Source organism: Hippocampus zosterae, chromosome 17 (genome assembly GCF_025434085.1).
Source record: "Hippocampus zosterae strain Florida chromosome 17, ASM2543408v3, whole genome shotgun sequence".
Taxonomy (NCBI): Eukaryota; Metazoa; Chordata; class Actinopteri; order Syngnathiformes; family Syngnathidae; genus Hippocampus; species Hippocampus zosterae.
In genome coordinates, this window is record NC_067467.1 from 3,354,763 (window position 1) to 3,380,260 (window position 25,498).

General features: G+C 47.1%; 1 protein-coding gene and 1 long non-coding RNA gene across 4 annotated transcripts; one reads left to right on the plus strand and one right to left on the minus strand.

Annotated features, from left to right (window-relative positions):
- Positions 1–1,779: 1,779 nt before the first annotated feature.
- Positions 1,780–11,686, minus strand: pdgfbb (platelet-derived growth factor beta polypeptide b). 3 transcript variants are annotated; one of them, XM_052048261.1, is made up of 8 exons: positions 11,014–11,686; positions 6,280–6,376; positions 6,031–6,075; positions 4,302–4,492; positions 4,030–4,218; positions 3,187–3,952; positions 2,697–2,845; positions 1,780–2,620 (listed from the first exon to the last, which is right to left on the minus strand). In XM_052048261.1, the coding sequence occupies exons 1-7, from the start codon at positions 11,077–11,079 to the stop codon at positions 2,712–2,714; spliced, it is 1,488 nt and encodes a 495-aa protein (XP_051904221.1). In that variant the 5' UTR covers positions 11,080–11,686; the 3' UTR covers positions 1,780–2,620; positions 2,697–2,711. The 3 variants fall into 3 exon arrangements, with proteins under 3 accessions (XP_051904221.1, XP_051904220.1, XP_051904222.1); XM_052048260.1 differs by having other exon boundaries at positions 4,302–4,495; positions 11,014–11,685; XM_052048262.1 differs by lacking the exon at positions 11,014–11,686 and having other exon boundaries at positions 4,302–4,495; positions 6,284–6,358.
- Positions 11,687–19,716: 8,030 nt separating this feature from the next.
- Positions 19,717–24,974, plus strand: LOC127590388 (uncharacterized). Its single transcript, XR_007959609.1, has 3 exons — positions 19,717–20,226; positions 22,460–22,597; positions 24,814–24,974. It is a non-coding gene; the product is annotated as an uncharacterized LOC127590388 (long non-coding RNA).
- The last annotated feature ends 524 nt before the right edge of the window (positions 24,975–25,498 follow it).

Consider the following 25,498-nt stretch of genomic DNA (forward strand, 5'->3'; position numbering starts at 1 on the left):
TTGAGACCCAACTAACCATATCATCCTATAAGGTCAGTTAGTCCTCTTTGAACCGTCCTCGGTCCTGAGGGACACGCCCACATTGTCACAGTGCTTGACCCGTGTGTGTCCGAAATGAGCATGAACATGCTTCTCACAGTCGGCCAGGCTGGGCGCCTTTCTCCCGCTTCATCCTCCTCCTCCTCCTCCTTGCTCATGTTTGAAGTTTGTGGGGGTGCCGAACGAGCGGAGCGCCGGCTTCCCCACCTCCATGTCGAATTTGGAGACGGTCTGCTGTTTAGAAATGCTATGTGTGTGTGAGATCGACATCGGGGGCGGCGGGGTGGGGGTGGGGGGTGGGGGGTCACACTGCACATTGAGTTTAAGGAGTGACATGTGTATGGCAAGTCTGCAGCTCAGTCAACTAAAACATCATTTGTTTTGGACAAACATGCTTGTGGCTACCGGATGGGTGTAATGCAAACCGCGCGGAGAGTGTGAGAGTTCACCTCCACGTCAACCTGTCATTTCTAAATCCGTCGTGCAATCCCATATATTTGACTCCTTTTCCGTACAGCATTTACAGTCGAGAAGCCCAATTGGTGAGGAAATGGCCGCGTTTTTAATTTCAAGTGGAAAGAGGCGCGCCGACAACAGATTGTCAATTGGCGGAATGCAATTAAAAAAAGGCAAAAAAACACGACACGATTTTCAGCACGTGAGCTTTTTTTTTTTTTCTACCTGAAGAAAATATCGTTAGTTTTCCTCAAAAGTCTCGGCAAAAGAGACGGCAAAAGAGAGAGTCACAACGGTCAGTGGACAAGTAGCACAGGGACGCTCTTCAATAACTTAGTTTCGGATTTCAGATTTTGAAACACAGAATAAGAACAACAGTTTGCTTCTTCCTGCCATATATATATATATATTCATTCATTCATCTTCCGAGCCGCTTGATCCTCACTAGGGTCGCGGGGGGTGCTGGAGCCTATTCCAGCCGTCTCCGGGCAGTAGGCGGGGGACACCCTGAATCGGTTGCCAGCCAATCACAGGGCACACAGAGACGAACAACCATCCATGCTCACACTCACACCTGGGGACAATTTAGAGTGTTCAATCAGCCTGACACGCATGTTTTTGGAATGTGGGAGGAAACCGGAGCACCCGGAGAAAACCCACGCAGGCCCGGGGAGAACATGCAAACTCCACACAGGGAGGCCGGAGCTGGAATCGAACCCGGTACCTCTGCACTGTGAAGCCGACGCGCTAACCACTGGGCCGCCCTATATATATATATATATATATATATATATAGGGCGGCCCGGTAGTCCAGTGGTAACCACTGGGCCGCCCTATATATATATATATATATATATATATATAGGGCGGCCCGGTAGTCCAGTGGTTAGCGCGTCGGCTTCACAGTGCAGAGGTACCGGGTTCGATTCCAGCTCCGGCCTCCCTGTGTGGAGTTTGCATGTTCTCCCCGGGCCTGCGTGGGTTTTCTCCGGGTGCTCCGGTTTCCTCCCACATTCCAAAAACATGCATACCAGGCTGATTGAACACTCTAAATTGTCCCCAGGTGTGAGTGTGAGCGTGGATGGTTGTTCGTCTATGTGTGCCCTGCGATTGGCTGGCAACCGATTCAGGGTGTCCCCCGCCTACTGCCCGGAGACGGCTGGGATGGGCTCCAGCACCCCCCGCGACCCTAGTGAGGATCAAGCGGTACGGAAGATGAATGAATGAATGAATATATATATATATATATAATATATCGTGTGTAAAACCCCAAAAAGTCACCAGTCGAGTAGGGACGTTTCTTTGAAATAAGAGGAAGGGCGCTGAGTGCTGACATAGTAGAACACACACATACAAAGCAAACACGCACTTGACACACAAACTCAACAAGACATCACACTGAAGGTTCGACCTTTCGTAAAAAATAAAAATAAAAAAAAAATCATCACACTAATGACACTTTTTTTTTTTTAAGTAACAGACACTGTTCAATTAGAACCCTGACTTGCACGACGACACTGTTACAGACTGTATTGTTTTCAATACTGATGATGAAGGTTATCCCTTAGTAGTAGTTGTGATAAATAAATAAATGGAAGGAAGCAGAAAGGCCACGGGTGCGCAATTTTGTTTGGAGTTGTCACGCTAATCACATCTCCGCTTAATTCCAGTGTTTGCAATGTGTTAGATGGAATTCAATACGCTCGGCAAGTCTTTGCTGTTTTCCTGGCAATTCAACATGACCTTCGTCGACTTTCCTTCATGGTGCTGCCCCTCGACAATGCTCATCTCATCGGTACGGAAGACCATACGGGTGCGTTTGGAAGTCCTCTCGGAAACGGACATTAAATGCCATCATTGAATGTCGACATACAGTACGTATAAGTGCAATTTCTCGTTGCACCGATTTCCACAGTTCTGCCCCAATGAAATTCGGCACACGTTTTCGGCAAGTCTTTGGATGCCGATTTGCACTTTTTGCTGAAACGTCTCTGGGGTTTTTTTTTTCTGTTTCCTTCTTCCCTTTCACTCCCATCCAGGTGTAGTTATGGCTTCTTCAAACGGTCGCTGAGGAGTAGGTTGAACACTGGATCATCCATACGCCGAGTTCACCTTGTGTCCCTGGAATTGTCAGAAAAAAACAGGTTGAAAAAAAACTTAAAAGTCAATAAAGTTTGTCGGATTCGGTCGACTCACCTGGAAATTGTCGTAAAGCTTTACATTAGCATTGCTCTCATAGCCGCCTTGCTGATCCGTTTTCGATTCTTCCTCATCCTTCTTCTAGGATGTACTGGAGGTCTGGGCCGCGCCGGAGCTGACGGTTGCTGTTTGGTGGCCGCGGTTGTCGTCTCTGCGGGACAAGAAGTGAGTCGCGATTTAAAATCTTCGGTCGGGAGGTTAAAGTCGATCCACAAATTTGCCGGTTTCTGACGCCGCCGGGCCACGATCCACACTCCTTCTGCAAATGAAGCGGTTGTTGCGCTGCGCCTACTGCTCCAGCTCATCCGCAACTGAAGTGTTACCTAAAGATAGGTAAACTATTGATGTGCATGTCGCCACCTACTGGCCTGGCATGGTTACTGCAGTGTTTTCAGTCAGGAATCGTTTTGACTTTGCTATCCTCGACATGAAAAGAAATGACAAAAACCTCAAGATGTGTAGTCTACTTAAAAAATGTGAAGTATGTTGTACCTGGACAAGTCGTCGTCGTCGTCGTTTGCAGATAACGATGTCTACTGCGCAGGTGGTGTTGCTCCTCCTCTCGTTTCTTTTGCTGTTGTTTGAGTATCTCCTTCTCTTGGTCCAACCTCTTGTGCAGCAGGAGCAGTTCTTTCCTCTCCTCCTCTAACCTTTTCTCCGCAATCTGGAGAATGTTCTCCTCCTCCGGAGTCTTGTTGCCTCTCCATCTGGTCTCTTCCCGAGGGGGGTCCGGGTTGGGTTCTTTGGTGGGTCTGAACTTGCTCCCAAACCTGTCGACGGTTTCCTCGATTGGATTCCACTTGGCTTGAGGTTTTTGAGTGACGGGCTTTGGAATGGTAGCTTTTTCTTCCTGCCAAGATGGACGGTGTATTTGTGTACCTTCATCCCCGCCTTTTGGTCCCTCCATCATGATTCCCCCGGGACTGCTGAGCCCTTGACCATCTTGTAATGTTTTATTGATGCCGACGGGATCCACCGAAGCCAGAGTCGCGTTTCCTTTTGGCATCCTTTCTTTGGTCTCTTTATTCTCCTTTTGGCTTTTAGTCTCACGGAAGCCAGTGGAGTTACGTGTCCAGTGCGAGCCAAGGAGAACATCCTCTTCAGGTAGCGATGTCGCCACGCTGTAGCCTTCACCGGGCTGATTGAACGTGTCTCCTCTGGGACTCCAGTGCTGCTCCAGGAGGTCCACCAGGAGGGAACCCTGATTCTGCTTCAGCTCATCCCACTGATGGAGCTCATCCTTGGTATGCACTTTCACCTTGAACGTAAAATTCTGCAATTACGTTCCGAGTACTGAGCGAGGCGGGTGGCTTGCGTCAACGATTTCCAACGTACCTGTCCACGTCCTTGACCGAGTGTCCGGTTACGATGCTGGTCCTTGTGGCCATGATGCCGGCGAGAGGATTTTCTCCTCGGCGCCGGCTGCTGCGGAGCGGGCTGACATCGGCATTCCACATGGTCCATAACAGACACCACCGCTTTGGCATACGTGGGTCTTTTATTGACGTATTCGATCTTCATGACCTACAGAAGTAGAGACAATTTAGCCCAAATAGCCCGTTCACCTCGCGTGACGTTTGCGATCCAAGTATGCGGCGTATGCTCGCCTGCAGGTATCTGGTGTGCGTGACGACGGGAACGCACTGCAGGCTTTTGGTGTTACAGCAACCGGAGCAGCGCTGCACCTCGACACATGGCGGCCAGAGCAGGAAGTTAGCATTGCTTCGGTCTAACATCGCTCTGGTGACCTCCACCACCTCCGTGCGAACTTTACACACAGCCTGCTGGGCTGGCTGAGCGACTGAGGAAGGAGACAAAGACAAATTCCGAGTGTGGCGACTGATGGGAGAATTGACATGTGGAAAAATTGGATGAATGCCAGTAGTTTGTTCATTTGAACTTGGAAGGTATTCTCGACGTGCATGAAACGTTCACCCCTTTTTAGCTGCCGAGAACTCGCATCATAAATTAATTTCTGGAATGGAACAATAAATATATGGTTTACAGCAATGTGTGCCGCGCACAATTAAAATCAGACAAACCTTAGACAGGCATTTGAACGAGATTGTATTTCTCCAGCGTATTCGATTTTATCCCAGGAAGTCGAGAATACCGGACATTTTGTCGAAATATTTTTATGACGTCATCCTCATTTCGTATAGACAGGAAATTGCACGCGGAAGCAAACCCGTAACAATGGAAACAACCAAGCGACAAAGAACGAGTGATACTAATCTCCCGTTCTATTTTCCATTGAGCTTTTTTTTTTTTTTGCTGAATCAAACAATGCCTATTCCTTTGGAAATGAATGAATAAGGCTTAAAATGAAAACAACGAAACTTCCATTCCTGCTGCTTTTGGTTTGCTGTGACCTTATTCCAGAAAAAAAAAATAATTTTATATATATACCTGTATATATATATATATATATATATATATATGTATATGTATGTACTAGCTGGTTCATCAGCTAGTTCCTGCGGAAGGCTGGTAAGGTGGGCCTTCGACCCACAAAAGTGTTGTTGCTTGGTTCAACTTTTTGTTCATCTTCATTGCTTATCGCGAAAATAAAGAGATGTTTAGCTCTACTAAATAACTAACAATTTCATTGCAATGCTTGTGGGTAGACAACATTTTTTCGCTAAGATGCCCGCGCGATCGTAGTGAGCCAATGCCTGAGCGGCGCAGTGGGGGCGCGCAGCGGCACGGTGAGGTTGGTACGTTTTGAAAAGGGACAGACGGAAGGACAGACCGCGTGCGGGACGACGCGCAATATATATATAGATGTATTCGTCTGTCACAAATATTATTATTGTTATTATGATTAGTTGCATTTGAGCAAAAGTACAACATTTAAAAAATTAATTCATAAACATGAACGTATGTTTTCATGGAAAGTCTGCACGTGTTGGAGGGGAAACCGTCACGCTGCCCCAATTGTTGTACGTTGGATGCTGACCACTTGAGGCATCTGCTCTGTCATCATTGATTGCCCCAAAAAAAAAGTTTAATGGGAATGATTTTGTCTTCCAAGATCACACTGGTGACATCAATCAAGGCCTGCAGAGGCAGCCTAATGAAGATGGAGTACGTCTTCATTCACGAGGAAAATCAGGAATCCTCCGTGCCAACACTCCAAGCCTCTGGTAACATTTTTTGAGTGCATTTATCACGACATGTGCATACAGACTTTATTGGTCTTTTTTTTTTTGGATACAAGAGAAGTCACGCTATGTGATATATTCCTTTGGTGGGGGTAACAGCAGGCCAATCTTTCACAAGTGACATATGCTTCGGAAAAAAAAAAAAAAAAAAGTGGTGAGGCGGGATGCTTACCCAGACTCCTTGGTAGCCTGCGACCTCCATTTCGCTCTTCCTCATCTGAGACAAAGCAGCAAACACATACGACGTGTGATTAATGCGAACATTCTGAACGATTGACCGCGAGCTCTTCCTTAAGCGCTTCCTAACTCTGAGTACTTAACACATTTTGCGGCGTCACACTAACGTATTTATGATTACGATTGCGATTAAAATGGCAAGATGCACGCAGGGCGAGTTGAATTCAAACGAGCGGCTCTTTACCTACGGAATCAGTGAGCAGAAGCAGCTGCAGGTCCTCGATGGAGGAGATGGGACTGTTCCTAACCAGCTCCACCAGGGCTGCAGGAAGTGGATCCCCCTTGTGAACAACACACAAAAGCGCATCCCGAATGAATAGACGGGGCGGCCATTTTTTCGTCGCGGTTTAGCAGGATTGGGCTAAATCGTGCATGTGAATGCGCAGAGTGATGAGTAGTTAACATTGTGGAAATAGATTTTAGGCGTGTTTCAGTATGGATCTCCACAAGTTAACTCATTCAGCACCAGCCAATTCTGTACCAAGTCTGAAAAGACGTTTAAAAACGTCTTTGGGAGTGAATGAGTTTAGCATAAAATAACACTCCTTGTATTGAACTAAATGTGAGCAACACGCCACTCTGTGATCAGGATTCGAGTGTGGCTTTAACCCCCCAAGTCATTAGAGGGCGAGGGGGTGGTGGGTGCAGTGGTGGAGATGGGAAGGGGCGGGGCGAGGGTGGGGGGGGGGAGTATTAACCAAAGCGGACACACAATGGTCACTAAGAGCGGGGTGAATGACTATTGGCGTTGTGTCTTCTCATCTGCTAACATTTAGGGGTCAAAGGAGCCAGGAAGGAGCCAGGAAGTGGGGGAAGGAGTGATACAGAGAAGAGAAGAGAAGAGAAGGAGGAGGCGCATGTCAAGGAGGAGGATATCGGACATGAGGTCGGGACACTTGCGCTCGCACTGGTTCAAATGCGAGGATGCGCTTCGTTCGCGTTGCCGTCACACAATGTTTCATAAGACCCGTCATTTTTCCTCAAAGGTCACTTCCCTACACTTCAATATGTTTGTAGAAATTGTGATATTTCATCGCAGCACAAATGTAATGCTTCAAAATGTACTTTTTTTTTTTTTTTGGCTTATACTTTCAGCAAAAATATCCAAATTGTATCAGCGCGCGAGTCCAGCCCGAAATCTGCAGACTTGAACCCTTTGCAAAGCAAGTTTGAACCAAAGGAAGCAGCCATCCGCTCCATGAGCACGTATTTCGAGCGCAGCCATACTTTGCAACGCCATTTCCTGCATTGTCGGTTGCCCTTTCGGAGTCTCAAACGGTCAAGCCGGGAAAATGACCGCTGTAATTCCGCTCACATCTCTGTTGCGGAGCTGCAGATGGCCCAGAGGGAGCCATCATTAGTTCCTTTCCTGGCCGACAGAGCGAACCTGCTTTGCTTGGATAATTGTGTCCGATGTTAATTATAGGACACGGGGCTTTTTCACGGCCCTGCCTTCTGTCATAAAATGTATTTTGAAGCAGCGCTCGCTAAATGGGTTTTCGAGACGCTTGGCTCGTCGGCTGCTATAAGGTTTTGTTTGGGAAAAGGTGCAGAAGTGATTTATGCAACTCTTAAAAATATGGATGGGAAAAAAAAGAGCCTCATCTCAAATAACACATTTCAATCTTGAATAATCGGTAGAGCGGAACCTCTCGACGACAATCTCCCAGAATTGTAAGCATATCCCAAGTTGTCAAACCCCCCCCCCCAAAAAAAAAACGTCACAGGTCAGCATTTGTCATACAACACTTGTGATCATCAAAAAAACTTTTTCCTCTGGATTTTTGTGGGGTTTTCTTCGGGTGACGCGGCACAAACGCCGCCCCAAATGGTTCTTAACTTGAGTTCAAAAGTCTGTTAACAAACACAGCGCAGCTCAGCTTCTGGTTAATGACCAAACGTGATTGATTTGAAATGGCCTCGTGCGAATGGGAACGCTCGTGCGGCACCACAAAAAAAAATAAACACAAACAAACTGCAGAGCTCTTTCAGACAGCTAAATTGAGCCCCTTAATGCAGTGAGACTCCGGCGGCTCGCCTCTGCGAGCGTCCGCTGCACATATTGAGGAATGCCAGGTACGTCCGCAGGGGACGAGCGGGGAACATCTAATCGTGTCTAATTGCAGAGGGGGGAGGGCCGGTAGTTGCGGTCAACCGCACAAGCAGGCGTGCGGCGCCGCACGTGTGATTTTTCGCAGACGCTCACGTGACTTGGATTTGTTTCTTTTGTTTGAAAGGAATAACGATTGATATCCGTCAATCCGGGATTGGCGGGATTTCCTCCAGCTCATTGCGCTTGTGAGGAAAATGGAGGCCATTCGAGATGAGTTTGGATAAGAAGCCGGGGACACCCTGGACTGGTCGCCAGCCCATCACGGAGCGCAGGTAGTCAACAAGCAACTTTACACACTCACATCCGGGGCAGATCATTCGCATCTCTGAACAATTTAGAGTCTTGGATGAGCTTATACAAGAATAATTTTGGAATGTGGGCACAGGGAGAATATATGCAAACTCCAAAAAGGACACCTAAGTATTTGAACCCAAACAGTGAGGCAGACCTTGGAATAATGAGACACCGCTTCCAAAATATTCCAATGTTCCAGAATATTTCACCCCTGGCCAAAAGTGACAACATAGACAGCAAAAAAAAAAAATTAATAAAATAAAATAGACGTAACAATGATAGGCGGCCCGGTAGTCTAGTGGTTAGCACGTCGGCTTCACAGTGCAGAGGTACCGGGTTCGATTCCAGCTCCGGCTCCGGCCTCCCTGTGTGGAGTTTGCATGTTCTCCCCGGGCCTGCGTGGGTTTTCTCCGGGTGCTCCGGTTTCCTCCCACATTCCAAAAACATGCGTGGCAGGCTGATTGAACACTCTAAATTGGCCCTAGGTGTGAGTGTGAGTATGAATGGTTGTTCGTCTCTGTGTGCCCTGCGATTGGCTGACAACCGATTCAGGGTGTCCCCCGCCTGCTGCCCGAAGACAGCTGGGATAGGCTGCAGCACCCCCCGCGACCCTAGTGAGGATCAAGTGGCTCGGAAGATGAATGAATGAATGAATGTAACAATGATGTCCAAGGATTGACTCAATTTACTAAACAGCCAATCAGACGGCTCTGATGTCATCACTTTGCCACTCATAGCCCCCCGAGGAGGCCATTTTTGCAGTGTCTTCACTTTGGGGATTGTACGCAGTTATGCATCAAAATGCTGTTTGAGTTATGAATGCATTTTTCTTAAAGTGGATCCCATACAGGTGTTATTGAATGTCGTGCCGTGCGTGCGAATAGCTGCGTGTTTTCCCCCCCCGGTGGTCGCTTGGTGGAACTTTCAAGTTCGCCATTCAAAGATTCGCCGGCAACACGGCGCTCCGTGTCGCTCGAAGCCATTTGGATGAGGATGTGAATGTTTGAAGTTTGAATGTGCCAACTTTCAAAGTGCAACTCTGGGATTTCCCGCTTTGTGTACATCAAAGTCCTTTTTACTTGAAGCACGAGCCTGCCTGTCAAAATGGAGATTTCCTTTCAATGTACTGCCGACAGAAGCCATAAAAAGGTGCGATTGATGTCAAGGGTTGCAAGTCATCCGTCATATTAGTGAACGATGTGTTTCACCTTTGCGTCAGGCACCTCTGGAAGGAAACCAAGTATTGAGCTATTTGTTTCTCGCCAGGCTTTCGCACAGATTTATCTTTTTACGCCCGCAAGGCTTTTCTAATGCAATCTCATCTTTTATTGTTTTTAATATATGGACAACTGATGCTCGCTCCAGGAAAAAAAAATAAAATAAGACTCTCACCCTCCTGACTGGGTGAGGCTAACATACATGCTGCCTCACATGGAGACGCTGCAGGTTCGATTCCCAGCAGGTGGCAAATTACTGTCAGTCCCAAACCTGGATTCTTTTTTTTTCTTTTAAAGACTGTGTCGGACATCCGGCGTAAAATCGATGTCAAGCAAATGAAGCGAGCGCCTCACTGTGGTGACCCCTATTGGGCCAACCCGAAAATCACAACAACAGCAACTACTGTACGCCGTCCTCTTCATCTCAAACATGGTTTTGCCTTCCTGTGCATGTGAGACGAATGCATCCTGTCTTATTTTTACATCTCTAAGCGTGATTCAACATCCTCAGCGCGGTATACGTATTGTGGCGTCACGTGACGCACGCAGAGCCGAGTCGGAAAATAACAGTTAACTTTGAATAGCTGTCCATCTTCGGATATTATGGTACTGTTTGTATAACCGCATGCGAAGCTGGGTTGTCTGGTTTGGCTAAAAGTAGCATCGTTCACGACATTTGGACTCCTTTCCTGGCTGCAATCCAAACATGCGCTCGCTTTTTAATGAAGTTACAACCCGCGCGACGCGGCGTACTGATTTATGGTCGTTTAACATCTGGAGCGGCGGCATCTTTAGGCGCATTTAAGAAGCCAATCGGGGCGCCCTAACAGCTTCTGACTCCTCACCCACAAAGGATGAAGTCGGTGCACGTGCCTGGCCTTGGGCGATCCTTCTTAAGACACCTAATGGCGGGAATAACAGTTCAGCTCGGCGGCACCCCTCTTTCAAAAGCAGACTTTTATGATCAAGCAGGTGCTTTGGGGTAATTCAAAGGAGGAGGGGGGGCTTTTATACTGTTGAAGGAACTTTGTAGCAAAGTTTTATCACCTCAATATTTGCCAGCCAGACTATATGTAGACATGGTGGCCACAATTTGGCAACACCTGAACTCACATTTTACTTTTTTCAAAGAGCCAAATAAGAAAATGGACCTCAATATTGGAAACACCTCTGAACTGCATTAAACTACAGCACGGCATACTTGCTCATTTCTTCTTTCTAAGCGTATAGATATTCTATCCAATAGCGTTTGGCGTTTACGGATGTTTCACTTCGTCTGTTTCTCCGCACTTACCTCGGCCGCGCCAAGTCGCACGCACGTCGCCAGTAACGCGAGCAGCAGCTGCGCGGTGGAGCTCATCTCGCCGGCCAGCCTGGAGCCTCTGCGACGGGACGAGCATTTATGGAGGCTCCGGAGGCCCGCAGTCCTCGGCCGGCAGGGGTGCGCGGGGACGGCGGCGCTTCGCTGTTTCCCCGGCGGTGTCCTCAGCGCGCACCGAGCTGCGTCTCTTCTCACTCGCGCGGTGAAGTCACTTATCCAAAGCCCCAAGATGAGCCACTCGGACGTATTCAGCGCTGATTTTTATTTTAAAAAAATTTTTTGGCGTGTTTGTTGTCCAAAAAGCTCTTATTTAATCCGCATGGAAGAGCGCTTTTAATATATTGATGCGCGCCAGCCTTCGTCCAAAAAAAAAAGTTCCAACCGCCGCGACAATCCAACGTGATTAAAGCATTCTCATTCTAATGCACGTTAAAAGTGACCCCCCGCCCCCCTCCCCCTTTAAAAAAAAATCTCGTTGAAGCAAGAGGTCCGGTGCTGACAGGTTGCGGTCCTGTAGGGTCCTGGCTTTGCTTTCCAAGGAGCTTTCTAATTCAGCGGGGTGCGCGGAGAAGCCTGAGGCAGCAGTAAAAGGTGGCGGTGTGACGGCTACAGCGCAATTCCAAGACTGCTCAACTGTTCTCCCGCCCCCCACCCCCCTCCCCGGCTTGAAGAATGGCTCATCATCTACGTAATAACGCAAAGAAACGCACCGAGCACTTGCCGCCGTAGCTCCCAAATCATACTTAAGCTGCCAAGTCCTTCAACTTTGATTCTCCTTCTGCAGAAAGAAATCAAACCATGAACACAATTAGGTCTCATTCGATTTTTTATTTTATTATTATTATTATTATTTTTTGCCTCCCTTAGGAGAAATTTGTCTCAGTTTGATAATGACTTTTTTTAGTTTTACTCACTAGATTAGAAAACAAATTTCTGGACCTTTATGTCTTATTTGTCCAAACAGGTAATCACTTTTTTTTGTTCCAAAATCCATAGATGACGACATAAAGCGAAAGAGACATAAAGTCAACCGCCGCTGAGATCTTGAATGATTGACACATTTCGGTCTGATTAAGTCAAAAAGGCTGAAAAGTGAAAACCCGCACAAAGGCGTGCATACTCTGAAAGGTTGTCTATCTCTACGCGCCCTGTGATTGAGTCGCAACCAGTCTCCTCGACTCAACTCGATTTACATCGATTTACTTTCGCAACAGCTATGGCTTTATTCGAACGTGTTCCGGCTCCAGAATGATTTCCCTTCCACTATTTGACGTAAAATAGAAAGCGCCTGCTGACACACATACCCAGGAAAGAAACACCATAAAAATTTATTCGTGCATATTCACCATGAAAATAGATCAGGGCTCTTTAATGAATGCGAAATGCATATTAGCGGGAAAGACAAACCATATAAGTTGCCGCCAAGCGAGAGGAAATACGAGCTCGGAACCTAAAAAGAGACTTCCCATTTAAATGTCATTCGGAAGGCACAGCCATGTTCAAGCGTCCCCGGAGATTGAGGAAAGTGACCGAACTTGGCTATAAAATTCCGGTTCAGAGTTTTAAAATTGGAGTTGGGGAATTCCTGTTAGTTATTAACTTTCTCCCCCGGCGACTCTTTGGGCCTATCAAATTTGAGAGGAACTTCAAATGCACTTAAAATGTTACGTTCCATGCATTTGACGTCTTAATTGAAGTCATAATTCACTGAAAGGCAGTCAAAAGAAGAGTAAATTACGTCACGCTAGCTTGGCAAGTTGCCATTGTAAAAACTCTTCGGTTGCTGTAGAACGGCAAACTCTTTTGGGGTTGCCATCGTTAACGCGCCGCTCGTTGCTGCGGCTGCGATTTCCTCATTGGATGCCGATTAGCATCTCCATGCTCGGCAAGATTTTTCAAGAATCCGCCCAACCATTTTCTAGCGCTTTATCCTGCGAACTGGAGCCGACCATCGCGGGGATCGAAAAGTAGCACTTTGGACCGTTGCTAAACTTTGGCGTGTTGCGTAATAAGCCGCCACACGTTTTCTATTGCTGGATGCAGACTCCTCTTATTGCTACGGAACAAGCAGCCAAGCTATCAGCAACAGACGGGTGTCTGTAAATATCACAGGAGTTATTCTAAGAGTCACGACCTTTTTTGATGGTCACTCGTGTGTTTAGGGAACATTTTTTAAAACAATGACGGTGACTCCGTGAGTTCGAATCAGGCTCGCCAGCCAGGTCCCTAAATAGAATGTCAGTCAGTCTCATGGAGGTCCAAGTCGAAAACAAAAAATGCTGTTTTAAAAAATAAATAAATAAAATACTTCATTCGAATTTTTAAAAATGTGAGAGCAAACGAACACACCAACTTTTCGTCCGGTCAAATCGTGCTCAGCTGCTAAATAATAGGATGCCATTCTTTGTCCAATAAGGGTCAATGGAGGGAACGGCATGAGCTGCAGGACTAAATTAACACGCAGCTATAACAGCGGCTATGCAAGCTTGGGCCAAAGCCATCAGCAAAGTGAGACCGACGACATTCAACAGAAAATTTGCACAAACTGAGAGTCAACGCAATGACTGAAGTTGGCCGCACATTTTGATGGGCTGTAGGAGCAACTCTAATGTCAGCAGAGAGTCCTTTCGTTGTGAGGCTACTGTGCAAAAATACCAAAGGTGGGAGTCAGGCACATATGCGCAACTCATAAGAAAGTCCCAAGTCGCGACCTTAAAAATGTCAAGTCCAAAGAAAAGCACATCATGTCGAGTCTCCAATCAATTTCAAGTACGTCGAGCGATTTTAAAGCAAGTCGTGGCTCAGTCACAACATAGTTGGTTCTCTCCAGGTCGCCGTTTATTTTTTTTCCTCTCGCGTTCCAAAAACATGCATGATAGCTTAATTCAAGACTCTACATTGCCTATAAGTGTGCGTGGGAAAGGTTGTTTGTCTGTGATTGGCTGGCGAGCATGTCATGTATGTTTACGACAGAATTTGGGTTCCATAGTGTTTGCATTTCTAACAGCGTAGTCGTTCACGCACAATTGCATCTTCGCTATGGATTGTACATGCGTGTGTTCGGACAAAGAACGAATGGAAAGTGCCCACAAAGATCACTTGCCCCCTCGAGCCGCCTTTTGCAGATTGGCCAACACGCACGCTGTACCAAGCTGACAATCATTTTGGCCAAGAGCGTCGGACAGAGGACCCTCTATGCTTAGCGAGGGAGTGAGAAATGACAGCATTCGCCCAAATATTTAAGAGCTTTTCAGAAGATCCGGGGAAGGTCACAGCACCGTGAACCAATCTTCCATTGAACAACGATGGCATTTGATTTTATGCGGGTTGGGGGGGGGGTTTCCGTTGAGGGCAGAAAGACTTTAGTGCTTAATTGGACATAGTGGCGTTCCCTCCCCACGGTCAGATGTTAGAAACGAAAAACAGGAATCGACTGTATTTGTACTGTACAAAGGGTTGCCAGTGTGTGTGTGTGTGTGTGTGTGTGTGTCGGTAACTAAGAGAGGATGATGTCGAGCGAGAGTTGCTTTTGTGATTTATTTTTACGATGCGAAGGTGTTATGGAGGGCGGCCCGGTAGTCCATTGGTTAGCACGTGGGCTTCACAGTGCAGAGGTACCGGGTTCGATTCCAGCTCCGGCCTCCCTGTGTGGAGTTTGCATGTTCTCCCCAGGCCTGCGTGGGTTTTCTCCGGGTGCTCCGGTTTCCTCCCACATTCCAAAAACATGCATGGCAGGCTGATTGGACGCTCTAAATTGTCCCTCGTGTGAGTGTGGGCGTGGATGGTTGTTCGTCTCTGTGTGCCCTGCGATTGGCTGGCAACCGGTTCAGGGTGTCCCCCGCCTACTGCCCAAAGATGGCTGGGATGGGCTCCAGCACCCCCCGCGACCCTAGTGAGGATCAAGCTGTTCGGAAGATGAATGAATGAATGAATGAATAATTCATCCATTTTCTGATCCGCTTTATCCCCACAGCTGTCTTCGGGCAGCAGGTGGGGGACACCCGGAACCGGTCGCCAGCCAATTGCAAGGCACACATAGTCAAACAACAACCCGTGCGCACAGTCACACCTCGGGACAATTTCAAGTGTTCCAATCACCTGCCGTGCATGTTTTTGGAATGTGGGCGGAAACCGGAATACCCGGGGAAAACCCACGCGGGCGTGGGCGGACATGCAAACTCCACACAGGGAGGCCGGATTCGAACCCTGCACCTCTGCACTGTGAGGCACTAACCATTCCACCGCTGGGGCTCCCCTTCTCTCTCTCTCTGTTCAGAGGGATCCTTTGCATGCGTTTTTACGTGAAACAAAATGCAAACAGTCGGCTATTCTAACTCGGATGTGCGTGCGGCTGTCTTTGGCGTTTTGTCGAAATCCAGTGAGGAGGAACCGCACCGCAGCGCGCCGTACAAACACCTCAGTGAGGAATGGCCGCATGAGTAGTTCTCTGTCACTTTGGCCCTCGCCGCTCGGCCTCACAGTGACCATTCATGCTCTCCGCAAGACTGGATTTACACTTCTGAGCGAGTCACTTGCTACGTGTTCCGTGGCTATCGCTTTATAACCGCAGCCCGAACGGGGCTAATAAATGAAGGCGCCGAACGGAGGAGGAATTCAGAAAGTCATTCAAGTGTGCACACGCCTCACTGTTTGTTCTTGGCTATGCGTCCCGACTTGTCAAGTGGGGGGGGTCAAAGAAGGATAAATGCGTTCACTGCCGTGCAGCTTGAGATACTTCTTTTGAAATGTATTGCTATTAAGTCTATTTATAAGTAGGGGGGAGGGGGGGGGGGGGTGGGGGGGGTCATATGATTGGTCGACGGTCCGTGTCATTGAAGCAAAACGGACAGCATTCTGGGAAAGTCCAAGAAAGACGAGTAGAAGGAAAACGGTTCAAGGCGTCTGCAGGTGTATTTATAAACGGCGAGCTAAAAATGCCGCCGCGTTTCTGTCCTGGCCGAACCTCCTCCCCTCTGATTCCTGTTTACGAGCTCGCTTCCTGATGACGTTGTCCTTAGCGTGACCGGCATCGTCGCCGTCATCTGGTATTCCTCTCAAAATGGCGGACGCATGCGCAGTAGCGTGTCACCGCGTTGATCAACCCCCCCCCCCCCCCCCCCGTGGATCGCGCTATTTTATTTTTATTCGGTTTCTTTATCGGCCTGTTGTTGGGGGTGGGGGGTCTATCATCTAATTATAATCGAACTTAAGACTCTGGCTTGCCTTTAGTTGTGAATGCTTGTTTGGACTTTATGTGATCGCCTAGCAACCAGTCTCGGGTATAGCCTGCCTTTCGCCAATGCGGGCGACTGGAGCCCGTCCCACAACACTTAAAAGTCATTCAGTACCAGCTAATTCCGGACCAAGTCTGAAAAGACGTTTAAAAACGTCTTTGGGAGTGAATGAATCAAGGAGGACAAGAGCTATAGTAGAATTTTTTTTTTTAATGTTTTGACTGCTCGCGTGTCTTAAAAATGCTCCATCATAAAATTCATCGTTAACGCAAAGTTTACGATGAATTTTATTTTGGCGGAAACGTGGTTGCGCGCCGTCGAAACAGAAACAAACCGACCGGCCTAAATTTAGGATTGGGCTTTGATTTGCTTGGCGCTGCCGCCCGTGGCCAAGCTGGTTATTTTTGATCAGCAAATACATCAGAGGTACGGCTCGCACGCGCGTTGAAGTCTTCTTTTCTACGGCCACGCTATTTATGCCCAGACTTTATTTGTATTTGCTGCCGGGAGATAAATGGGATAGTATATCTTACTTTCCGATGTCCGGTGTCAAGCCACGGTTGTATTTCGGGTATGTCGGTTCCCTCTTTTTTCTCTCCGTGCGCTACATCACACCTTTGTGGCATCACCGTGATACATCGATCAGGAGTTTATTCAACTCATGGCGATGGTGTAATTCCGCACTTATATGTTCCCCGGTCCAGGGCCAATTATTCGTACCCGTCACCTTTTCTCACTTTTGAGATTCCCCCAAAACGTCTTCGAATGAAGATGACGAGGATGGCAAAATGCTACTTCAAGATTAACCCACGTGACCGCCTTGAGTTTTTTCACTTTGGCGCTCGTCCGCGCAGCTGCGAGCCGAAAGCCCAAACGCCGCCTCTTGTCATAAATTACAAGAATGTCAAGTCCTCCCCGCAGATTCTTGGAAGGCTTTTCGAAGCGCGGGGGAATGCGCACACCTGTATTTCTCCGTGCTTTGCGCAAACACGCTCGTGCAAAAATACACCCGGAAATGCAAAAGCTGCACGGCGCCCTGAAATAAACGATTTCCATTTTCACATTTCACATTTTTGCGTTATTACTATGTTATTACAATTAAGTTTTGATACGTAAGCACGTCGACTGAGTTCAAGGACGTCAAAGTGATCAGACTTGTCCAGACAGCGCCGGTGAGGCACGGAGAAAAAAAAAAAAACGAACTGTATCCCGAAATAAGTCGTCGTAGCTTAGAACATGTGCAATCGAAGAGTGAGAACAATGCTCCAAACGCATTCGGTTTCAGTACGATAACCGTAGCATCGGTGTTGCGAGATTGAGGTACCGGCGGCCAACAGCCCTCGGCCCAGAAAAAAAAAAAAAGGTGCGGAGAAAGCTTGTTGAATCAAAGGACCATAATGGTTTCGTTGGGGGGGGAGGAAATGAGAGGCGCGCTGCTAATGAGAGGGTGAGAGAAAGGTGTGAGTTGTTAAAGAGATAGGGAGAGTGGAAACAGGGGGAAATCCAAGTTTTACCTCCCGGAAGGCATAATCGAGGCGAGGATGGGTGTAAGCGAGGAGGAGGAGGGGTGGGGGGGGGGGTTGCAGGCAATAAAGATGCCACTGGTTGACTGCGGATGAAGGTCGCCGAGTGCGAGCCTGCTTGGCGTCTGCTGTGGCAGCGATTTCCCCCTCCTACGGCGCGTACAATGAAAATTGTGTCTGAAAACAATGCCGTGCGCACAGACGGAGTGGGAAGGCTGCGCGGCAGCCGAGTGGGGAACCGTGTCGAGGATATGATGTCTGGACCACGAGGGCAGATATTTCCATATGCGCGGCTTTGGGAGGGGTCGGTCTGCGTTTCTCAGTGCGATAGTTGTCGGGATTGTCTGGTAGAAAAAAAAATTGTTTTGGGGAGGAGCGTTACTTCTCGGCAACAAAAGCATTTTTGTACTGACATCAAGACAGCACTGGTCAAATGTGACAAATGACAGAATGAGCCCTGCTAGGTTTGAGATCACAGAGTGTACTTGGATATTTATAAAGGGCGGGCAAGGACGGTCACCCTGCACTTGAAAAACGATCTGTTTCGAGTCCCAAAAAAAAAAATCCTCACACGCTGACATGTTAATAGGCAGAGTTGATGTTGAACTCAAATTCAGCCCGATTGTGAGTATTACGTCATCTGTCTACATGTGCTGCTCCACCATTAGCATTTAAATATCCTTTGCTTCAAGGCTTTAAGGCTGAAAAAAAAGTTGTTGCAAAAAGCCGTAAGCAATAAATTGCAGCGGAGCGGCGAAACAGTAGCAACGCGATGGCCCCGCAAAGCAAAACTGCAAAGCGAGAAGGCCGCTCCCTTTGTACAGATGTGATTCAAATCCACTCGGCTCGCTCACGAACCGGCGCTACGATGCTTCGCTGACGTACAAACCGGAACTTTCTCTTCCTCAGCCTTCTTCCTGGACTCTGGCGAAGGCTTCAACAGCAGCTGCTCTCACCTCGCTCCCCCCTCACCCCCCCCCCCTTCAGTCCCCTCCCCATCCTGCCTCTCCTCTCCCTCTTCTTCCTCTTCCCTCTTCTGGGTTTGTTTGTTCTCCCTCACAGCTCCCAGGTGTTTTCCTGCGCGGCAAGCTTCTCTTCCGCTCTGACTCAGGTACAGCAATCCAAGGCTTCCTGTCACAATCGACTCGATACAAGCGTCACGCATTATGCATATTCCAGAAATAAACAGACACAGCCCCCTCACTTCACCCCCCACCCCCACGCACACACACACAATCACCCCCCAAAAGATACACACACGTACACACACACTCTTCACGCTAACTCATTCTCCCTCATCCAACAATAACACAACAAACCTTTCTTCCTGTGCAATGGGGGGAACAATAGTAGGATAGCTTTGATGGCCAAAGGTACCCAAGGTGTTTTGTCGTGGGCGTCCCCTTATCGGCTCCGACATCACCAGGTCAGCAGCGGATCCGAGCCGTCGTACGGAAAAAGTTTTGTCAGCACGGAAGCGTAAAATATCCGCCGAAGCCGAACGACTTGAAAAGTAAAATCCACAATGAGGCCGTGGTATCTTTATCACGTACGTCGGTCGTTCGTGACCAACTGTGCAATTTCACCGCGGCGTGATTATCGGCATCGTGACTGCGGTACACGTTTTGTGTTAATATCTTGTCGGCTAGCCAATATGAGCTCTCATTTTCCATAAATGGATTGTTCAAATACTAATACCACACATACATACATTAAATTCACCTTCACCATCTCTTACTTTAGGCTCATTGTTGGAAATCTTCAATGATACCCGCACACACACACACACACACACACACGCGCGTCAATCTATGCAATAGCAAGTTTGATATTTCACACAAGCCTCAATAATGTGGACCGAATAAAAATGAAACATCTGCACGGAGCACCAAAAAATAATTAAATAAATGAAGCATCCACACACAGTTGTTCTCTGCCCTTCTCCCATTCCCCTCTGTTGTCTCACTCTCTCCGTGAGCATCAATACGGCCCATTGATTCAATAAGGCTTTGCCGTGCCAGAGTCAGAGGAGCTGTGTTGGAATATCGGTTGCCCGGGACAACAGTCCACCCCCACATCCTACATGGTAGCCCATGTCACCATTGTTCCGATATTTCACTGTAAACCGAGTGAGGTCATGTATGTAACTCTGTCGCTATACTGCTTGGGTGGACAGGAATACTGTATAAACGTGTATGTGTGTGTGTGTGTGTGTGTGTGTGCATGTGAGTGATGCGTGGGAGAAAGGAGGCGATGAGTCATGGCACACATACCACTAGGACACAAGAGCTCCCCCTGTTGCCGGGCGCAGGGGGAAGCCCAGCGGTGTGGGTGTATTGTCTGGAAGAACAAAGCTGACGGTGACATCACAGGACGCGTTTCTCCTCCACCAGTCAAAGATCGCAGTGAACTGACAAAGGTTAACTGCGGTGAGTTAAACGTTTCAAGCTATTTTCTTAAAATATATTTTATTGATTTTTTTTTTTTTCGTATCCTGCCTCACAAGCCAAAATGTGCCATTATTTTATTATGGGAGACAACTGAAATATGAATATCATTCTGGATCAGCAAACTAAGATTTTGGACACAAATAGTTATGGGAAAAGCCTTAGCACGCCTGTCCTCGCCTATTTCAGGTCGATCACCATCTTCATTTTCAACTTCGAGCACAAGGACGGGACACTTGAACATGCATCAAAAAAAAAATTATTATTATTTTAATCCGACGCTCATCCTCACACATGCCCATGTGCGCTCACACAGCAGGGAGAGGAAACTGCAACACAATGATAAGGTCTGAGAACACAATGGGCTCAGCAGTGTACAGACAGAAGCCAGGACCAGTTTAGCTCGGAAAGGTCAACAAGCCTCTCCAGGCTTTCATTCAGTTCCCCTCCATTATTATTGTTCCACATTATAACGATTACTCCAATGGCCTTTATTTTGCAACCGCGCGAGACATGCGGAAATACCAACGAAATATGAAATTGCGGGCCAGCTTGGAGAGGACGGGCGGGACACGTTCGCTGTTTCGGAGGGAACTTTTTGGATGTCAAGTGGCCCGCCCGCAGGTTCATCTGCGACCCCCCCAGAAGTGCATCTTATACCTGGCACAAATAGTCCCTAACTTCAGATGTGTTTTTCGATTGTAAGAATATAAAACGGCAAATCGGAGTTCTGTCATAACAAAAAGGAATGATGGGAGAATCGTTTGCTATCTGGACATTTGCGTAGGGAAAGATGATATAACGTTTCAATGGCATTGGCACCAATTTAAAATGATGGCCTGGCTTCAAAAGGCAGTTTATTTTCAATTACTGTTCCATGCTAGTAAAACTCAGCCAAGCCAACTATTTTCTCTTTCTGAAAAGGCTCCAAGCAATCCAAACCTCTTGGGAGGTGGGGGTGGGGGGAGGAGGGGGGGGGGCGTCAGCTAAACTTAAGAGCATGTCGCCAAGCTCTAAAAACAGCACAATTCTAAACGGGAATCACTGGTAATGCCACCACCCCCCTCCCTCCACGTCTCTATTTGGACAGACATTTCTCACCACCTCAAAACCATCAAAATGTCCAAATATAATTCTGCAGTCTGAGATTTCATGCTAATCTGTAACTAGATGCATTGAGGGGGGAAGGGAGGGGGGGGGAGTTCCATTTCTATTAGAGAGCTCGCCTGCGGGCTGTTATGGTGCAGTTCCACACGACCACAAACTAAAACAGGAATAAACAAAAAAAAATTAGCTCGAGAGATAATGATTGTGAGGATACTTGCACGTCGACTTGGTTAGTGTGATGGGAAAGGCTCCTTTATCGTGTTTTATATCTTTTTTAATTCTTTTTGGAGCAGCTCGTTAAAAGTTCATTTCACCCCTACCATCTGCTCCAGACTCCCACCACTGCTACCCCTCTCGTCTTCCCTTGGCTCTCATTCTTACGTGATCAACAATAGTCTATTCTGCGATGGACACACACCCTTAAAGCCAGGCCGCGATGCAAAGCGGAGAATGTTGGGTGCTGGCCAACCAGGAGGGACACTGTTGTAGCTCTCCATTCTCGTCTGGGAACCTAAATCCTACCTCCACAATCAGGCTAGGGGGTGGACATCATCTGTTTTACCATACCTACCGATGACCACGAGATGGGATTTTTTTGGCTATTGTGAAAACAGCAGCATGGGTGAATCCAAACTATAATGCGGTGTGCCCGATATACATAAAATACATAAGTAAATACATTTAGGCATTGGAGCTGAGGCATTGCAATTAAGTTTGACGCTGACTGAGATGACAACTGTAAGAGGAGCCTATGAGCCATAAACCGTCTGGTTATTGGAGCACTTTCTCACGCGTCCTAACACACACACACACACACGCGCACACACACACACGTGCATTTACACAACTACAATACAGGCCCTTATCACCAAAGGCTAAAGGTCGATCCATAGCTGTTAGTCACTATCATGACAATCTGTTCGCCGTAAGTGCCTCACAGGGAGCCCCCCCCCCACCTCACACACACACACACACACACACACTTGTACACATTTGCACACCCCGAAAAGGCCAGACTTGCTTCAATGCCTGATTAGATAACAGACTGTAATATCTGACGGTCCCTATCAGCAGCAGTCAGCCTAATTATATAATTATCCCTTGTCAGATTGCGCCTGAGCAGCCCGGACGAGGGTGGGCCTTTGTGTGGCGAGATGGAATGCGGTGCGCTTGGCATTTTTCAGCAAAAGGGCATCTGTATCGAAGCCGCCGCCAAGAGGTCCGCCGGGTGAGATCACGACTGCCGGTGCCCACTGGTCTTCTTTCCTCTCCTCGAAGCTCCTCTTGCTCAGTCCATCGTCACCCCGGGACTTGCTTCATATGTCAGCTGCTTCTAAAGGCCCCACTATCCGTCTCTCCATCGAATGCTTTCACTTCTGGACAATTCTATCTCTATTCTGCAAGTCCAGTCCCCCACAACTCTAACCTCCTAATCACGCTCCCAAACTCTGACCCCCCCCCCCCCCCCACCCCCCACACCCACTCTTCGTACCCCCTCCTCATCCTCTCTAAGCCTTGGAAATTTGGCAGAGGCGGCTTTCTTGTAGATCGTCTTTCCAGGGTGGAATGTGCAGGATTTGGCTCTGTGACGATAAGACATGACAGGTAGAAACGGATCGGTTTAAGGGGGTCCGCAACAGCAAGTCCTCCATCGCTGGATAGGACCGTTGCTTTGGTTTCCGGTTACGGGAGTTGGGCCCAAGCAGGTGTTAGGAAAGATTAGAGTTGAGAACCAGAACAAGGCAGGTCCTCGACTCGCTCCTTTCTGAATCCAAAAGTAACAAGGCGGGCGTCACATAAAAGAATGTTCTGCGCCATTACAATAAAAGGACCAAGACCTTTTGCTGGCATTTACATCAAGGGCCTCCAAGACTTTGCACACCGCTACTGGTGATTTTTATGAGTTTTTTTTTACTCTATCGGAGGCCTTTTATTCTCACTAATGAAAACAGCAGGCTTGCGGGGTGTTCTGGCACCAGCGGACTCCCTCTGAATTCCTCGCTGCATAATTTAAGAACGTTTTGTCATTTTAACAGCCCCTCAGCAAGATAGAAAACTCTTTCATTCCTTTTTTTTTTTTTTTTAACTGTCGTCAACATTTGAGGTGAACTCCCGGCTGCTAAAGTTGGGTTTTAAATGATATATCGACGATATCAGCCATTGTAAAAAAGATGCATTTCAGAGTCTGTTTCTATGTAAAGATTGAAAATCAAACAAATCAATTGGGATCTGATGCCATTAGCAAGAGATTGTGAAGTGAAAGGAGAACATCGGCAGCCAGGCGCACTGCTGCAGAACGTTGCCAACTGATGGCTCTTGAGAAATTCCCATAGAATTCCAGGCTGTGCCCACTCGTCAAAGCCCCCCCTCACCCTCCCTTCGAGTCATCACGCAGCACGGAGTATGTGAAAGAATGCTGTCAGGAAAGAGTGGTACACTGGGGGCCAAGAGGTCTCTTTTTAAGCTGGGCCTCGGCGTAAGCCCCGAGTGAATTGAAAAATGCAACAATAAAAATCAGTCTAAATACAAATTACAAATCTCATTTGGGTACAGCGTCAAAATAAACAGAGAGCTAGATTAAGGTATTTCTGTTGGATATCACACACTCGCCATAGTACCCCTGCTGGTCACTCCTGAAAATGTCCACCCGGCATTGTTCAAGCTACTATTATTGTTGTATTATTTTAAGAAATCCTCTGGGAAAATCAATTACCAATCGCCATGATGTAGATTGTGGAGTTAGTTGTTCTCATTACGTTCGACGGAAACATTTTTTTCCCCCTGCCGTTCCCCTTCATCTATTGTCCAGCCAGCTGACAGATGGAAGGGAGGAAGACCAAGGGCAGACATTTCCTGGTATTCTTTGACCATGCACTAACCATGACATGATTTCATATAATCATAAGGGAAGGAATCAAACGGCTTTGTCGGGAGTATAGAAGAGCTCGATTATTAGTTTGCCAACTAGTTAGAGTCTACTAGGTAGACTGGATTAAAGATGTACTACTGTATAATGTACATAATCAAATTGAAAAGGATTATTTTGAAAGGGCGACCTAACGGCGGGAGAAACTCGCCAAGTGACGAATGGTCCAATGGCGCCACCGTGTGTAAATAAGCATTATTGCACCATCCGGTTCTTTCAGGAACACATCGTATACTCTTCCGTACACGGGCGCCACCAAATGTTTTGAAATGAAGAGCTACTTCTTGAAAAGAATAAATGTTTAAAAATCGCTGAGATTACCTTTCAGAATATTTTTTGTTATTGTTACAGCTTGTGATTAATAATTAATGACATTGATTTATATGAAGACACTGATCAGGTTACCGATAATTACATCCTTTTCAAATGATCACTTTGGCAGCATTCCCTAGAAAATTACAACATCCCATCACTGCTCGTTGCTCAATAATTGACGATATTAACCTTCATGTTTTTTGGTTTTTGGACGAATTCAGAATACTCAAGGGCGAAAGAATTTCGACACCGGAGCGACGTGTCAACGTGGAGTTTTGCAGACAGACAAGAAAGTGACTGACAAAGCCGATGGCAGTTGGAGCAGCGAGGTCGACATTGATCATCCCATAATGGCATTTGGAGGTGAGTTGAACAGCTGAGGCACACGTTAGAAGCAGATGGTATCCCATGGCAACACAATTCCTTTAACCTTTGTTACCAGAGGAAACAAGAGGAGCATTTCAAGTGTGTAAAAACAAATTTTGAAAGAAGACAACACAAAGTTATTGCAATTTTTTCTCTGCAAGAACTTGAACCTTAAATTAAATCTATATGACTAAAAAAAATAAAATAAAATACCATAATGCATACAGAAGGGTTTGTAACGTGCATCATGAGCTCTTGAGATATTTTGTGACACATTCAATCTTTCAGCAATAAGTGCTTTTTTTTTCTTTTTTGGGGGGGGCTGCTATAATCAGCGTCATGGTAGTTTCTCTTCACGTTTGAGAAGTGTTTGTGATAAGCGATACTCTCCAGTCTACAGTTTAATTTACCACCTGTTCATCTTCAAAATAGCCTATCCCAGAAATTCAGGGTTCACCACAGCACCAATTAAAATGAATAATGACTCTGCATCTTGCAAAAGCGCCAATGAACGAAAGAACTTTGGCTCTGTTTCACAAA

Coding starts and splice junctions, on each gene's coding strand:
- pdgfbb (XM_052048260.1), bottom strand. CDS start 11,079: ATGAGCTCCACCGCGCAGCTGCTGCTCGCGTTACTGGCGACGTGCGTG. Junction 3,953..4,029: donor TCGGTCAAGGACGTGGACAG/GTACGTTGGAAA, acceptor TTTACGTTCAAG/GTGAAAGTGCATACCAAGGA. Junction 2,846..3,186: donor GACGACGACGACTTGTCCAG/GTACAACATACT, acceptor CTTGTCCCGCAG/AGACGACAACCGCGGCCACC.